Raw genomic sequence first — 17,444 nt, 5'->3', positions numbered from 1 at the left:
AAAGGCAGTAGGTAAAGCCTTTGCTGACTTGTTGAATTTCAGCATTTTCTGTCTTCAGGAAAGGCATAGGACACAGAGAGGCTGACTCTGGCCTGGCATTTCTCCTTACTGGAGAATGGAAATCACTATGTGAACATTCTGTCCCTTTAACTTCGGCTTTTTCAGCTGCAGAAGATTTGAAAGCAAATCTATGTGCTTCCTTTTGAGCCTTCTCCTGTAGTTTGTTTTTTTTTTTTGCCTCCAGATCCTTTGGACTTATGAGTAGATACCAGGGAGTTCTCTCCTCCAAGTAGGTCTGATAGATGTTTAATGGTCAAATGTTTGTATCTTTTATATCTACACAACGTAGACAAGCTCCATGCACCATGCATGTCGGCCATCTGCTATTTCTAAGTGTCATTGAACAATAACCAACTGGTTCCTACCCGTTTTTCTTTCCAGAAACTTCTATGAGCATTTAGCCTCCTTTTTCTTTCTTTGAGTGTCATACAAAGTCTTTCAAACTATGTTGTAACTCACAGGAACAAAAAAAGTGTTTTCATAAGGGATTGTGAGCCTGAGTTGTTTAGTCCTTGTAATCAGCATCCAAAGCTTTAAATTTCACCTCTAAATTAATAGCAGCTCTTATGAACAATGGAAAAGGCTGCTTAAATCTTGGCTTGCTTTTATCACCTACTTCAGAAATTATTGCAATACTTTTTAGGCTAGTTGAGTTTTCCTTCCAGTTTTCAGTTGTAGCAGGTAGCAGATGTCTGTCCAGGAAGCAGAGATGGCCATTGCTGAACTATACATTTTATGGAAGGAGAGAGGACCTATCTTAAAGATAACTCTGCTTCAAACAGGAGTTTGCACTGTTTGGTCTCCTGAGATCCTTTCCTACCTGAATGATTCTTTGATTCTATGAAATGTTTAGGTCTTTTAAAACATAGAAAAGGATATAGAATTTCCTCCCTGTAAATCTAGAGTAAAACTTTCACATATAGAACTTCCAATTAAAGATTTTTTGGAACCATTTTCACTTCAGCTTTTTCAGTAAATAATTAATGTCTCACGAGTTAAATGTCTACTTAGCAATCATGGTCCCAGTTTTAGTCAAAATCTATGAAAGTTTATGTCTGAACTCAGATTTGTAATTTCATGTTCCTCTGTTGAAAACAACTGTTTTTACTCCAGAATCATTGAGCAGCAGCAAAAAAGAAAATAATTTTTAAATAAAAACTTTTGCTTTCAAATGTCTATATCAAACCTGAGTTTAAGAATCCACAGCTGAAAATCTTGGCTTAGATGGAGGAGGAGATTGTTGGTTTGAATTATGAGTTCTTCAGACTACAAAGGCTCAGTAGACTTCATAGAACCATGGAATGGTTTTAGTTGGAAGGCAAATTAAAGATCATCTAGATCCAACCTTGTGACAGGAACACCTTTCACTAGACCAGGCTGCCTCATCTAACCTGGCCTTGAGTATTTCCAAGTATGGATGATCCACTGCTTCTCTGGTCAAACTCTTCTAGTGCCTCACCACCATCACAGTAAGGTTTGCCCTTAATATCTAATATCTAATTGCCCTAATATCTAATTTAGGTCTATCGGTTTCAGTTTTAAAAACCTTATCCCTTTTTTGGGCACTACTCTACCTGATAAAAAGTTTGTCCCAGTCTTTCCTACAGGCCCTATTTAAGTGGTGAAAATCTGCTATAAGGTCTCCATGAAGCTTTTCTGTCTCTAGGATAAACATTGCCAATTCTCTTGGCCTGTGTTCATAGGAGAGGTGCTCCAGGCACTGCTCGTCTCTGTGGTCCTATTCTGGATCTTCTCCAGCAGCTCCATGCCTCTCCTATCCTGAGAGCCCCAGAGGTGGATGCAGCCCTGCAGGTGGAGTCTCACTAGAGCACTTCTCATCTTCTTGGACACACTTCTTCTGGTGCAGCCTAGGGTGCAGTTTGCTCTCTGACCTGCCTGGGCACATTGCTGGACTGTGTTCAGTTTTTAATCCACCAATAATCTCAGATTCTTCCTTCCTCAAGAAACTTTCATTGTTTTCTTAAAATGCCTATCCCTTCGGAGAAGCCTTCCTTTATCATCCACTGAAAAGCCTGTCACCTAGATTAATCTTACTAAACTGTAGAATATGAGAAAATTGCAGCTTTCATTTAAACAAAAAAAATAAGTAGCTTCATAGATCAGTGTCTTCTCATCTAGCTATAAACTTTTTTCACTTGTGAACATAGGTGAAAAATCACACCAGTTGCCATTCTGCAATGTATAGTAGGATAATGCAGGGATCTTCACAAGTCGCAAGATTTAAAAAAAAAAAGAAAAAAAGGCTATTTAGTTCTGTACATTGAATCCAGTAGCAAAAGTCTAGTATTCCATACAAATATGTATACTTTATCCTGTCCCTCACATGTTGAATTCTGCTGGCAGATCACAGGTTTTATTTTCTGTTTCATTTCATCAGTGTCGAATGTAATCTCAATATTTATGCAAAACTTTGTTTATGAATGCAGTCAACTTTGTAGCTGTTTATTAATTCTTTGGGGCTTCAAAATTGGGATGAGAATAGAATATGCTTTTGGAGGGGATGAACAGCAGCATTCAGCTTCACATAAATTTTCAGTAGTGTTTTGGTTCTTAAGAAAATTCAGAAGTTCTCATACCTTCTGATGTCTTTGTACTTTTGGTGTACCTGTCTGAATCCCAAAGTATCCCAGAATGAAAAGGTAGCCTTCTCTTCTAGAATAAATCTTAAACCCATATCTTAAAGGATTTCTCACCGCTGTGCCTAGTTACACACTTCAGTTTACTGTTATTTCTATGTCACAGCACCAGATCTTGTAGCAGTTCTGTGTTACTGTGGCAAGTTTTGAAGAAAGAGGAGGTCCTGGTTCTTTTTTATCCATTTTACTGTAATATGAATTCTAAATTGATCCTTTCATCCAGAGTTGCTCTGGTGACCCAAATGGCACCTGGTCCTTTGCTTCAAGCTTCTTATCCTTTCTTGTCTTTGCAAAACATGAGATAATCTTTCTCCATGATAGTTCTAAACCATACTTTTTTCCTTTCTCAAAGTCAGGTTCTCCAAATTCCATAAATACAGATGAGTTAACTCTTAGTCTTTTTGTATTTTCCTATGCCCTGTCACTTCTACATAAAAGCAAAACCAAATGCAAAGAAACTGAAATATAATCAGAAATGAAAAGGTAGGACAAAATAATTGGTCGCTGAAGTCATCAAAGTAACCTTTTTGTAGTCTGAATTGCAAGCAAATTATTAATCCTTGGATATTTCATTATCCAAATTCAGTGTTTTGGAATGTGTTATATATTTGTGCAGTCATCTCCAAGACAAGAATGCTTTGCCAGAGTTACAGATTAAAGGCAGATCACAGCAGAAAACTCTGTTTAGCAAGGCAAGCAGTCTGTTAAGAAAGTCTTATCTCTGATAGTGTTGCAAGTCCAGTCAGTCTTTTAGTCAGGTCAGAGCAGTGGGGCCTTGCAGTGCTCTCTGTTTCTCATTTTAACTGCAGAAGGTATTATAGTGTTTATTACAATTTTTAAAAAAGATAACACCTTTTCTTTAAGCGAGTTAAAATATTGACAAGCAAATTCATTTTTCACACTAATTTCAGTGATTAAAAGCACCAATATTAATGTATGAAGCACTGAAACTCAGTATTAGGTTAGTCTTAATATTTATTTATTGCGGGTAATGTTACTGCCAAGATCTCCTTTGTTTGTCAAGCTCTGTAGTGAGAAACTAGAAATTGGTAAGGTGTAAATCCAGTCTCATCTCCACATTTAAATGATTTTTTTCTGTGCTTTCACATCTCTAAACCTGTTATAAATAAGATTTCATTTTCTGCTTTTTCTTTCTAGTCCTAAATATATAGATATACTAGTAAATACTGAGAATTGTTAATTGTCTCAGTACAGTTCTATTATATATTACCCATAATGCAAGTATTGAAATTTCTTTAGTGTAAGTATGCATATAAGGGTGTCATTGTAATTGAAAGAGGACTCAGAGACCCTTTGAAATGCCATGCAGATGGACTGTATGTAATCTTTACTGCCATGGCACAGCTATATCTTCCATCTGTTAATCAAAAAATATTATTAATGGAAGTGTGATGATTTGACCATATTTCTGCACACCCTTTAGTGTGTTGTGCTCCCTAAGAGAAGTATCTCACAGTATAGTCAATGATTGAGCACAAAAAGTAGTAGCATTTTCTTGGCCTTTCAGAAGATACAAATCAAATATGGCTAAGACAGACTTTGTTTTTAATTAGGCTCCTTTTTAAATAATTAAAATATGTTTTTTCAAATACATGCTTTAGAAGTGTAAAGTTGGAACAAACAGCACCCTCTAACCTCTAACTCATTGTCTCATAAGTAGTAGGAAAGATAATAATATTTAAGAAAACAGAGAAGTTTAATTTCATCATGGCTTAGATTATACTATTCAAGAAACACTTTTAAAAACACTCTGCAAGTCTTAGATGTGGTGTATGGTAGAAATTCTAACTTTTTTTTTTTTTCTATAATGTTGCCAGTAGTCTGCCTGAAATTTCAGGAAATCTTCAATTACACTGTGGAAGTGGCAGGCTCAAAATTTGAAACCTGAATGTAAATTCATCTTATGGTTTCTAACCTCTTTATACATCTCATTATTGGAAACCTAGTAACTACTAGATTTGAGTGTTTGCCTAATGCAAAAGATTTGCCAACTTAAAAACAAAAACCCAAAACTTTCTATGCTGCATAGTAAGTCAGTATATTGAGTTCTATCCAACTTTCTTCAAGAAGCAATTTTGCTGAAAAGTTTTTGCAAAGCAATTGAGACTGTATAATGATTACCAGCCAGTGAAAATTCAATACAAACTCCAAATGACTGTTTCTGGTGGGTTCTTTGGTTTGAAAAATCACTTTGCGTTATTTTGATATGAAAGAAATAAACAGGTATATCTTCAGAATTATATGGAAGCATGAAAAGAGATTAGTTTTTACAAAACACTGTGAATTATTTTATATATGTGTGTGTGTATATATATATACATTCATATATATAAAAAGATAAAAGGAATTAATTCAGTAAACAATGTAAGAGATCAAGCCTCAAATACAAACAACCTGATATACAAAGAATAAGTGCATCAAAAACACAAGACAAAGAACTATAATTTTCAGTATTTAGCCATTTATTTTGAAATAAAAGGTGTTTTTCATGGTTGATTCTTGTTCATTAATAGTCTTTGCTTTTAAATTTCTTAATCTCTTTTTTCCCATTGTATTTTAAACAGGCTTATGCTAAAATAAATAATGAAATGCTTCTACTTAATAGATGTTATAATTCAACAGTCACCTGAAATGATTACTGTCACTCCTTTTTTCGTCACGGCCATATATTTCTGTGCTTTAGAGAGATTGATATGAATTGAAATCTGACATATTTCCAGTTCCTTGAATCATCTGTGGTGTCAGTGATTGTAATTATCCAGGGTTGAAGTGTTCTACAATGTCCCTATCAGTCCACTAGTTAGGTTTGGTAACAACTGTGAAGAACAAACTATTTTTCCTTTTAATAAGCAACCTAGCATACCAAACCAACAGACAGTACTGTATGCCCTAGTTAGCAGTGGTGTTGATAACACAAACTATCAGGTTTTTTTAAATATTTTAGTCAAAATATATTAGCATTTTTTTTTCTTTTTTGGGGGGCCGGGGGGTGGATTTCAAGATGGAAGTTTAATACCTAACTATAATAATGAAAACCTATTGGGACAATAAACAATTCTCCATTTTTTTTTTGGTTGGGTGTTTTTTTGTTTTTTTGTTTCTTTGTTGGTTTTTTTTTTTTGGAATGTTTTGTGTTGCTTTTTGTATTTTTTTTCGTCTTTAGCTTTAAATGATAAAAAGTAGTTCATTGCAGTTTCAGACCTTGGTAAGAGAATTACTGCATCTCTCACTAAAATCTAAGAAGTATAATTCTATATCTGAACAATCTTAGCTGGGTACTATTGCGGAATCAGACACATCTTTTGCTAAATAATTCTAGCCCCTCGTGAATGGACCCCTCGTGATGGTCCCATGCTTGGTACATAAAGACATGGGAGAATACTTTATAATTGCCTCATTTTTACAATGTGTAGTGCCTGCTGGCCAGTAGCAGTTTGCCAAGCTACATATTTTTTATAATGTCATGTACATGATAGCATTTTCTACATAAGGATAGTGAAAGAGTCTCAGTTGATGCTTAAGCTGTTTTTGTTTGTTTTTATTGTTTTACAATGAGTTACAAGCTGGAAGCACAAAATAGGGATCTGTTTCTTAAGGTTTGATTTTTTTCTGTTTTTTATTGCCTGTTTATGTACAAACTATGAAAAATGGATCTTCATACTGTTTAACATAGATCTAAAATATGTGTGTGTGCATATGTACAAGCCCATATTTTGCTAATACACAACTTTATGCATTCACAGTGTCCCAGCTTTCTCATATGCATTAAGAGTTTTAGTGCAAAAGTATGTATACCTATTTTATGAGGGACTGTCAATGATTGTAAGTAACAGAACTGCTGAAAGTGTGAAATTTTGCTTTATTTATTTCTAAATAGTTTTGGTTAGTAACTATATGAGCATATAAATTCCATTGTATAGCATTTTAACACTTATTTCTTGACATAAAAATAGTGTAATATTTGATACTTTATAATATTTATATATTGCAAAGATGTCAAAAACATGCTTTGAATAAGTATTGTATGTTATGTTTTGAAAATTGGAATTTTACTTTTTTACTACATTTATAAAAAGAAAAGAAGAGTTTTTCTGTCACAGTCTAATACTTCTAAAGGAGAAATGTGTATATAAAACTTTTAAACAGAGCAGTGCTTTTTTAATATGTTCAAGAATTAATGTTAAGCATATGTATATTATTTAGAAAAGATGATCAATAAATATGACTCTTAATACTTTTTTGTGTTTATTTTGAACACAGAACTATAATAAGCTTTTGACCTTTGCTCAACTAAATGAACGTTTTTAACACTAATCATAAATATTTTGCAGTTATTTGTTATGAAGGTATTAGTTGCATGTTCATCCATCATGAGATTGATGCTTACATTTTTTCACCTGCTTCTAGATTAAAAAAGATGAATGAATATTTTAGCATTTAGAATATTGCCAAAAACTCGGTAGCATCAGCGTAACTGTTGTAAGGTATGGATCAGAGTTTGCTGGCTGTAAGTCCTTGCTATAGAATGGTGCTTTATAAAGTGCCAGAATAAATGTCTTTTAACTTCTTTCAGACATTGGCCCTGCTTGTAGACTGATAATTGTTTCTAGTGTGCTCATTGAACTTGCTGGAATTTTTGTTTACTTATAGTCTTCATTTTCCCCACGAGGAGGAGAGAGGAAAGAATATGTTCCTCATGTGGTCAGCATATTTTTGAGTATTTATGTGAGTTCACCATCTTGATTTCAAGTCATGAATTTGTTTTTACATGCATAAGCATGCATATTTACATGCATTATTTATCCAATTGACTTTAAATTCCATTAAGTTCCAATGAGTAGGAGGAAGATTTTTGTCTTAGGCATTTTTTATTTCTTTTAATTTTCTAGTTATGTTATTTTGTTGGTTTATTTATTTTTTTTAACTGTTCAGTCTAAGGCTTGTAAAGGTTGATTTGCTCCTGAACTGCTTTGTTCCCAGACATTGCCATCTTCCCCAACTACCACCAAGTCCTCTCCATCTGATCCCATGACCACCTCCAGAGCCAATCAGGTACAGTATCATCCTGCCATCTACACCATACTTTTCACGGGTGACAGCTTGCAAACTGGAGAAAAAGATATGGTGGGTTAAGGATTTATTCGTTCATTCACATATATACACCCATAACCATAGATATCTAACTCTTGTTAGAAATTGGTAAAGTAAATGGAAAATATTTTGCTTTTTTTAATTTATTGTGGTGGGCTTTGTTAAAATCTCTGATGAACGCAAAGTATCTTTTAAAATAGTTGTTTGGGTTTTGGGTTTTTTTTTTTTCCATTTGATAAATTGCAAGGATACAAAACTGTGTTTGTAGACAGAGTAACTCTTGTTTTGTATATGTTTGTGTATATATGCACACACGTACTTTCTTCCTGGATCAGTTTTTAATTGTAATAGAATTACCCCTAAACCCATTCTTAAATAGCTGGAATTCAAACAAGGAATGGCAAACAGATTTCTTTATTGCAGAATTTTGAAATGTGTTTGTGGACAGTAACATAGAAGTATTATTTAAACATAAAAGTATTCTAAATGAAAATTTATTGATGAAGAATGAAGTAAAATTAAATCTCTCTAAAAAAAATGCTAAACAAATCTAAGTAAGTTTAATTCATATAGTATTTTTAAATGCATAAACTGTCCTTTTTGCAGCATGCTAATTATACTCATTTTTTCTTAACTGGAAAAGTTAATGTCCAGTTGATTGTGTCCACAAATTATCATACTATTTTTGTCTTCCCAGTGAGAATTGTAAAAATTTCTACATGCCATGCTTTTGAGCTTATTCATGCTTAAAAGATACCTTATTTACTTTTGATGTGCTGTTAAACTTAATGTACTTTGTGTTCAAATAATGTAAGTATTTATGCTAAGAGTTCCCACAGTCTGCTTCAGTTAGCTGAATATCACTGTCAGATCTTGCATAAATCACATCAAATATGAGAAAAGTTTCCTTCACAAGCTAATTTCCCCTGGAAGTTAACACTGTTATTAATTACTGATTCTCTGATATTGTTGGAACTGCTTAGAACTTGCTGGTGTACGAGCAAACAATTTCACATGAACGGAAGCATATTAAATCAGGATAACTTTGATCAACACATGACATTTATTGAAAGAGGTGTCAAATACAGAAAGTAATGGAATTTAGAATGAAATTTTACAGATAAAGGAACCACTAAGAAAAATATTGGTTGTGATATCCTTGACTTCAATTTGAAAGCCTTCTTCATCAGCCTGCTTCCATTCCAGCAACAGTTACTTGGCTTCATCATCATTAAATGACAAAGTCTTTGCCAACAGCTAGGGATGTTTTATGAGCTCTGTTCAGCTTTTATTCTCTCTCACTTAGTGTTTTGTTTATTTTAATTAGAAGGTTTTGAAAATGAGTGCAGAGATTGTTTTTTTTTTTAAGGTTTCTTATTATTTTTCCTTTCTTTCACACTTTTTTAAATTATATCTTGATGATCATTATTTAGAGAAAAAAGAAAAAGTGCTTTTATTTACAGGATATGCAATTTGAGCATGTTAATTAGTATAAGAGAAGCACCTACTTTGCATCCGTTCAATGACTTTTATGTTATCAGAATTATAGTGTAGTGTATTAACTTTAAATCACTTTTCAATAGCTAAAAATACTTATGTTTATAGAAAGTTGTTCTATGAGAATATCGTCAAGTATTATAGCTAAATTCACAAGTTAATTGACATGTATGCTTTTTGTCCTGTCTGTATCCCAAAATACACATTTTAATGCATTTTGTTCATAACCTGTGTTCAATTCAGTTTTCATACAAGTAATCAAGACCTTTTTTGAGCAGCATCAGAACCATATATATGAAAAAGAATAATGCGTCCTTTAATTGACTTTTGGAACAGCTTTGTTTATTAACTACTGAAACTCATACAGGTTTATGATTATTTTATCCCTTCTCGTATTTTCTAGTGATTTCCAGCCATTCCAGCAGGAAGCATAAAGCATGTGATAAGGCAGTTAAGGCCTTTCTGTTCATTCTAGTGCTAAGTGACGTCGCTGGCAATTGTTCCCAGACCGTAGTGGTGATTAGCATTCAGCACCAGTGTACCGACAAGTATCTGCACTGCGGCTGCCACGTGGAAATAGGTTCCAGCACAGGCATCCCAAACCTGTCGGCAGCCATGTAAACACCCAACAGCAGAGCATCAGGGAACAACCAGAAATGTTTGCTTTGATGCATGGCTGCGTAAGACGACTCTCGATAGAAAATAGCCGTTCAGGTTACGGGATTTCTCACAAGATGTTGTGTTATGGTAACGTGAGAGGGCTCAGTTAACTGGATGGATGTCAGGAAATTCAGTGTTAAGATGTAAGACAAATTCACAGCACGCTCTGTTGTGTGGATAAGGTAGCTTATTAGGCTTAAGATAATTCAATTTTCTGTACTATTTTAATCATGAGAAGATGATATTTTATATTAACGATTAGAAAGGTGATTAAGCAAGCTCTAAGCAATACTTAATGCTGAGCTGCTGTTGGGGTGAGATTTTTAAGCTGGGTTGGAGGACTGCCCCATAAGTCATTGCAATTAGAGAATTGTCAAGTCTGTGCTTTGAGAACAGCTCATGTGAGCCTTGTGCTGTACAAGCATGTCAGTTGTGTTCCCCTGACAGAGCTTGAACAATTTCTAGACACACTTTTTAGTACAAAAAGAAAATAACTCTGCCAACAGAGGCCAGAGGAAGCTAGGCAGGAAATCTGGCTTGTATTAGATCTTCCTTTTAATGACTCACTTTGCCTCCATTCAGATGAGGTCATAACTCCTTTGTATTGCAGTTTCAGCTTTTGATGAATTGTTTTTGGAAAAGTCCAGTGCTCATGAACTACTTGTTTTATGATTCTCAAGAAGAGGATAGTCTCTAAAAATGCCTTATCTAGTGGAAAAAGTTTCTTTAGAACTGTCATGTTTTGTGTGATACTGAGTTGCCCTGGGTGCAACAGAAACATCTTCACTGGAAGTGTTTTTCTCTTTAGTTCTTTGTTCCAGGAAGTTATGCATCTGTCAATATTATTCTTGTAAATATCTTGGGGTTTTTTTCAGTGGAACTTCCTTGGACTTTTATTCACATTAAAAATCCGTATGCTACAAGCTTTCCAAGGAAGAAAGAACCAAAGAGGCAGTAGAATTAGTGGCAGTAGAATTAGTGGCAGTAGAATTAGTGGCAGTAGAATTAGTGGCAGTAGAATTTCCAGTAACATTTTTCCCCCTCCTGTCTGCCTACTGCTGAAACAAACTCAGTCTTTCTATACTTTTAGACTAAGAACTTCTGTGTTACACCCTCATGAACTTTTCAACTTTGTTTATAGCCAAACACTGACAGACATATAGCTACAGTGGTGAAACTGTTCTGCTGATGCCCCTGGAGCTAGCAGAATATAGCTTTACTTTTATTTACCAGAAGGAGGAAATCAATTTGACCTCTCCAAAGTACACTTCAAGAGATAATTTCGTCTCTAAAGTGATAAATAATGCACTAAGCATCATATAGAGCATGCTTGCTTTTCCTCTGTAGAACCTTGTAAAGGTACAAATTTTAATCATTATTTTAGTTCGGTGACTTTAGATAGACTAGTATTTCTATAATTAAACTGTTTACATATTTTTATTAATTTATAAGATCATTTTTCTTTTTATCTGCCTAATTTACTGATGTGACTCTGATTTTAGAGGGAGAAACACATAAAGCTAAGTTTTTATTTCTCCTTTGCCTATTTGTTGTATACCTGTAAAGGTCACTTCTATTTCTCCTTCTCCAGTCCTCCCTTTTTCCATGAAATTGGTACCACTGCTGACCTTTGCTACTGGCTTAAGAGAATGAAAGGCCAAAACACACATTCACACTTATTAATGAGTCAGGAGAGTGATGGGTAGGAGTCCTTTTCCCTTGCCTTACAATTCAGATAGGCTTAAGCTTAGCAATAAAATAGGATTTATCATAGCAAACTTTGAGTCAATAACTTACTATATAAACCTTTTATTTTTACTTTTTTAAAAGCACTATTTTCGCCCCTGACATTTGTATTTTTTTACAATTATGCTTTCTATTTTGCTGCTTTGTTATTGCACCTGAAACTCCTATTTTATCATTGAGTACAATGTAATATAAATTTCATGGAGTGCAGATAGGTGTAGATTTTGTTCATTCAGTCCTCAGGTTTGTTTTTTTTGCTTGACCATATCTATCTCATCTTGTTGCTGCAGTGTCTGTAATAAATTATACTTTTCAACCTTTTCACATGATGGGACTGAGCCAGTGCCCTTGGTACTGCCTGTACTCAGCAGGTACAGCACAAGCATATGGCTATTAAAATCCTGGTATTTGGAATTTGTACTTTTAGCTTATATTGCCTCTTTAAGTCTATAGCTTGCAATGTGTTATACTAGTACACATGTAACTAGAGACTGGGAGATGGATGTCTCTAAATTCTAATGATGGATGCACTCAATCTCCCTCTCTGACTTTAAAGAACTGCCCTGTCCCTGTTTGTAAAATCACTTGCAGAAGTATCATCTTCTCATTTCTTTACATGAAAGGTAGAATCTGAAAATAAGGGAAGTCTGTGAAGCATACTGACAGCTTTTAAAGGGTTGATGAACTCACATTTGACATATAACTTCTTGTGGGATGTGGAGGAAGAAATAGGAAAGAAAGCTTTGTTTCAGTCTTCTGTTATCATTAGGACATGGATTTTTAAAATACATATAATAACCAGCTTCAAATTATACATTTCTTTTATCAGTACTTTAATCTCAATGCACAAATACTGAGTTTTAGTGATGATCCTAGGACAGTCAATAGCCATCACAGGCCAGTGAGATATCTCAATTTGCCTTTGAAATTTGATATGAGTCTTATTTAAGATATTGTGTCTTAGATATTACAGGAATAATACTAATTTATTTTTGTTTCCCTGATTTTAATGTCAGTTATTACAGCAGCATTGAGAAAATCTGTTTTCTTTTGAGGTCTTTCACATATTGACTAATGCTAGATGGATCACTTGATCTTTCTAAATCGTAATACTGTGTATTTAATATAAAAGGCAGTATAAAATTATTTAGCATTCTTACAAAAGGTGCTATAGCATTAAAAATGTGGTATAACTTTTATTACTGAAAATATTTGCTATGGTAATTCTCTGATATAACAATTTGACCTTTTGTAAACCTATCTGATTAGTCACTGAAAAATACGACCATTTTATTTACATCCAGATGATGCTGTCAGTGGTCTACAATACAAACCTAATATTCTGTTGGAAAGAGACTTTGTCTAATAGACAATGTTTTATATGGACCATGACTAAAGTATTTAGTGAACCAGCTTGTTTTAGTTTAGTAAGACAGAGTTCCTTTTTTTTTTTTGATTACAAGTTGCCTATGGCACACTCTGGATAGCACATAATAAATAATGTGAGACCGTGTATCTAGAAAAGGCTGGGAAGAATCAGTCTCCTGTTCATGTGAGAGGATTCCAGTAAATGGAATCTAGTGGTTTAGATGTAACCTTTCCTGCTTCTTTTCAGCTGGAACCCTTCATTTCATGTCTGAACTCTATGCAGATTTAAGATAGCCTCCATGGACTAGCTGTAGACTTTCTTCTGGTCCACATGTTAATGCATTACTTGTAATATATTTCTTTTGTCCTTTAACCATTTCTTCCAGTTTTCTGCAGTATCTGAGCTCAGTGCTCATTTGCATTGTTTCCTTAAAATATATATTTAAATTATATAGAGATGCTTAAAAAACAATTTTAAAATCTTGTATGCAAAACAGTTTTTGGATTTTACTCTGTTTGTTTCAATTTTTCCCCTTGGGACAAGTATGTAGGTAATAATTTGGGTTCATATTCCCTGCTCATTTCCTTTCTTCTCTCTCACTGCACAACAATTATAGGGGTCACTGTTTACTGTTCCTGTCTTAAGTGTAGGAGAAATGTCAGGAACATTCCTGAGAAATGGGAAATATGTAGATTCTCACTGCTAAATCTCTGAACACTATTGGCATTTCATTCATAGGATGTCATAAATGACCTGCCAGTTGCAGTCCTGTAAGTAAAAAATGTGATTCCATTTTCATGTATCTTGTTTGGATTTTATGCTTGGTAATAGTTAGAATGACTTAGTTTCCCCTTTCATTCCTTCCCCCCCTCCCACCCCCCTTAAAAAAGTTTCATGTTCTCAGTGTAATGGACAGAATTACTATTCCCTTCTTTTAAAATGGATAAATGTCTTAAATTGGTATCTCCTCATGCTTTAAATTCTGTATGGTTGTAGATGTAGTTTTTTCTATTGGTTTTTCCCTCCACAGCTAAAAATCAGGAGGTAAAAAGAAAAATGACAAAACACCTACATATAAAAGTAAAGCTAAAAAAAAAAGAAAAACTGTTTATGAAGACCAAGATGATTTAGAAAATATAAAAATCCTATTGTGTGATTTTATGAAGTCTGCTTTTGATTCAAATAATTTATTTTTAAATTGTTACTTCAGTTAAGATGCTGAAATTGTTGCAGTTTAAAATACACTTATGGCTCTCATGGGATTTATTCACTTTAAAATATTTTGCAGTGAACATGTAAAAAGATAATGCTTTTTTAGATTGAATGCATTTTGTTTAGACTTCTAGGGTTATCATCATCTTGTCTTATTTGAGTTGTTTAAGAGTTCTAAAAGTCCTTCACTGTAATTTAAGATGATTTTTCATTTAAGAATATTTGTAGATATGATATATTATCTTTTGGCATTTTTCCACATCCCCGTACTAACAAAAGGTCCTACCTGCTTAAGAAAAAGGATCATTAAACATAAAATTTGAAGAATATACTTTTATCTCTTCGCCAAAATATGATAAAGTTTTCAAATGTCCTTTTCCAAATGGCGTTTAATTTCTTCACATTCATTTTTTTTTCTGTTGTAAGTATAATTATTTTATCAGCACCAAATTAAAATAAATAGTGTTCTTTAAAATTCCAGATATGCCCATGTTCAAGTTCTGTCCCAAATAAGCTAGCGTGAGTTGTGAGCATGATACTCTGTGATCTAACCAAGATTAGCTGTTTTTAACTTCGAGTTCTTAATGCTCAGACTTGGCATAGTAGACACACTGTTTCATTCAGAATTAGTATTGGGTGAAAATCCAACCATATTCTCATGTATACAGGCAAAGAGTCACTTAGTGCCTTCTTCACTGTTTGAACAACCCAGAGAAAGCAGAAGAGCAGAGCAATTTCCACAATGCAAATCTGGATGACTTTAATGTTGTTCCTCTGTTGCCTAATCAGTCACATAAAGGTTTGACTCCAAGTTTTCAATTATTTGGAATTTTATTTGCTGGTTTTCAGGGAGTTCAGCATCTGTATGATGAAGAGTTGTATGAGAATGTGGAAAGAAACACAGCCTGTGGAGCTTACTTTCACACCAGGACAGATCCTGTACAGCAGACTTTAATGTAGAAAAGGCAATGCCATGTTTTTCTGTCAGGTGTTGAGTGAGGCATGATTAGGCCCTAGAAAATCCTGCTTGTTAATTAATTGGGGTTTTTTGGTGCTACCTGAAATACTTCATTTCCACAAGCTATTCATAAGTATAGTGCAGCACCACTCTTTGCTATAGGCAGAATGCTAGATGCACTGTCTGCTTTCTCCATGCTTTGAGATTTCATCAGATGGTGAGAAGCCAGAGATAAATCTGAGACAAACCCACCAATTATAGTAGGTCTGCCCGATTTGAGTGAAAGGGAGTGTTCTTTGTATGCAAATCATGGGAGCAAGTTGGTGTGTTGCACTATAGGGAAAAAGAGCTAGGAGGTTTTTCCTTTTCCAGAGGTTAGCTGCATCTGTTGAGACCTTTGCTTGAAGCATTGCACCCTAGATTTCTGATAGTCTATTTCAAAACAGTGCGTAACTGCATCTTATTCAGAAGTATTATACTCTAGTTTTGTGCTTTTAGATATTTTCACATTTGCTGAATTTGGGTTTGGTTGGTTAGTTGGCATTTTCCTGAAAGTTAATTAGACCTACTGCAAGTAGTAGAAGATATTAAGGGGCACAGTTTGCAAATAGTGGGTCAATGGGACTATTGTCATTCTAGACTCAAAGTCTAAGGGTTCCCTGGTCTCTTACATGCCAGTGATTTACATTTGAATCTTTGCAGCCTTGAACAGTATTAGTCTGGGGGTACAGAGGGTCTGCTGCCTGTTTCATCTTCTGTTTTCCTCTGCTTCTCGAATGACACTTCAGTGAATGCAGCCTTAGAGATCAAAGTCTTGCTGGACTATTTCCCCCCCCATATAAGGGGGGGGGGGGGGGGCGTACATTATCCAACAATAATGCACTTCTGCATGATAAATTACTCATTCAAGTGAACTCACTACCTGTGATTTGGATGGGGTTAGAAAAATACAGTTGAGATTTTTATTTCTTTAAAGTTTCTGGAAGCCTGCACTTCCACTGCAGTGTAAATTCTTCTTTCATGTTTCTAAGTAGCATAGTACATGAGCTCAGTGCTTCTCAGCGTTTTATGATTATCTTTACTGTCCACTTAAAAGACTTATAAATGCAGTGAGTTTATTCTCTTAATAGTAATTGTAGTAATTGTGATAATAAATTAACAGCTGCCCCCTACCCATGAGATACTGAAGTGCAGTCTCCATGTGGGCTCTTTTAAAGTGTTATAGTTATGGAATTAAACTGATTTATGAAATTGATTTGACTATGGTTAGTGGTATTCTATAGTAAAAAGTACTGAACCAAAATATAATACCTTAAGATCTGCATGCCTGTGCACGTGTATATTAAGTGATGCAGAAAAAAGAGAAATTAAGTAAAAAGATAATCACTTCCTTGCAGAAAATTTATTTGTAAGAATAAGTTTAAAATGTTTAATAAAACAACTGTAAATATAGTCTAAAACTAGTGTTATCACATTGCTTCAGAAATAGAAGGAAATAACAGTTGTTTATTAAAGACATTTCACAGGTTATATTTCACTTGTGTGCCAGTAATTAAGAGGATGTTTCACAGAAGTTTCTGCTTTAATTATGTCATAAGTAATTAGATAATAAATGATACACATTCCATTAGCAGTCACAGAAAAGACTGACTGGCTGTACACAATGTGTGTGTGTGTGTGTATGTGTGTGTGTGTGTGTACTCTGATGGTTGACTTACTGCTTCCAATTTCAAAGTAAACTGTAAGTTATGCCTTCTTTACATTAATAGGACCACAGGTGAATCAGGGTAAGAAAAGGAGGGGACTGCAACTTTGATAGGATGGAAGTTATGTTTTGAAATCTGAATTCAATTTAGATTGGAATAATTTATAATGCATTTATTGAACTCTATCTAAAAACAGTCTTTACTGTAACAAGGATCATAATGAATATTTCTTAAATAGAAGAATGGGACAAATGTATTGTGAAATCAAAAAGGGTCAGTAAATCTACTGATTTTCTCACCTCCATCTCATTTTTGAGACAGCTCTTTCATTTTTTTCTTTTTTTTCTTTTCATAATTTTCAGTACCTTTTCTCTAAAAATAAGTTGTCAGCTGTTGAAGAATATGTATGTAGTGTACATAGGAGTTGAGATCAAAGCAAGGGTTAGATGCAAATTATTTTTCATTTT

The 17,444-nt window shown here is 34.2% G+C and overlaps 1 protein-coding gene across 2 annotated transcripts in view; it reads left to right on the top strand.

The window, feature by feature from the left end:
- Positions 1–17,444, top strand: part of NOVA1 (NOVA alternative splicing regulator 1) — a 141,671-nt gene that overhangs the window by 109,917 nt on the left and 14,310 nt on the right. Inside the window, exon 4 of one of the 2 annotated variants that reach the window (XM_062494761.1) lies at positions 7,719–7,790. The exons of the other annotated variant lie outside the window; for it this stretch is intronic. Within the exon in view, the coding sequence (XP_062350745.1) occupies positions 7,719–7,790 (72 nt within the window). The remainder of the gene's footprint in view (positions 1–7,718; positions 7,791–17,444) is intronic. 2 annotated transcript variants of the gene reach the window in all.

The sequence above is a fragment of the Cinclus cinclus genome, chromosome 6, assembly GCF_963662255.1.
Source record: "Cinclus cinclus chromosome 6, bCinCin1.1, whole genome shotgun sequence".
Taxonomy (NCBI): Eukaryota; Metazoa; Chordata; class Aves; order Passeriformes; family Cinclidae; genus Cinclus; species Cinclus cinclus.
The sequence above is the reverse complement of the archived record's forward strand: the minus strand, read 5'-3'. Positions and strand labels throughout refer to the sequence as shown.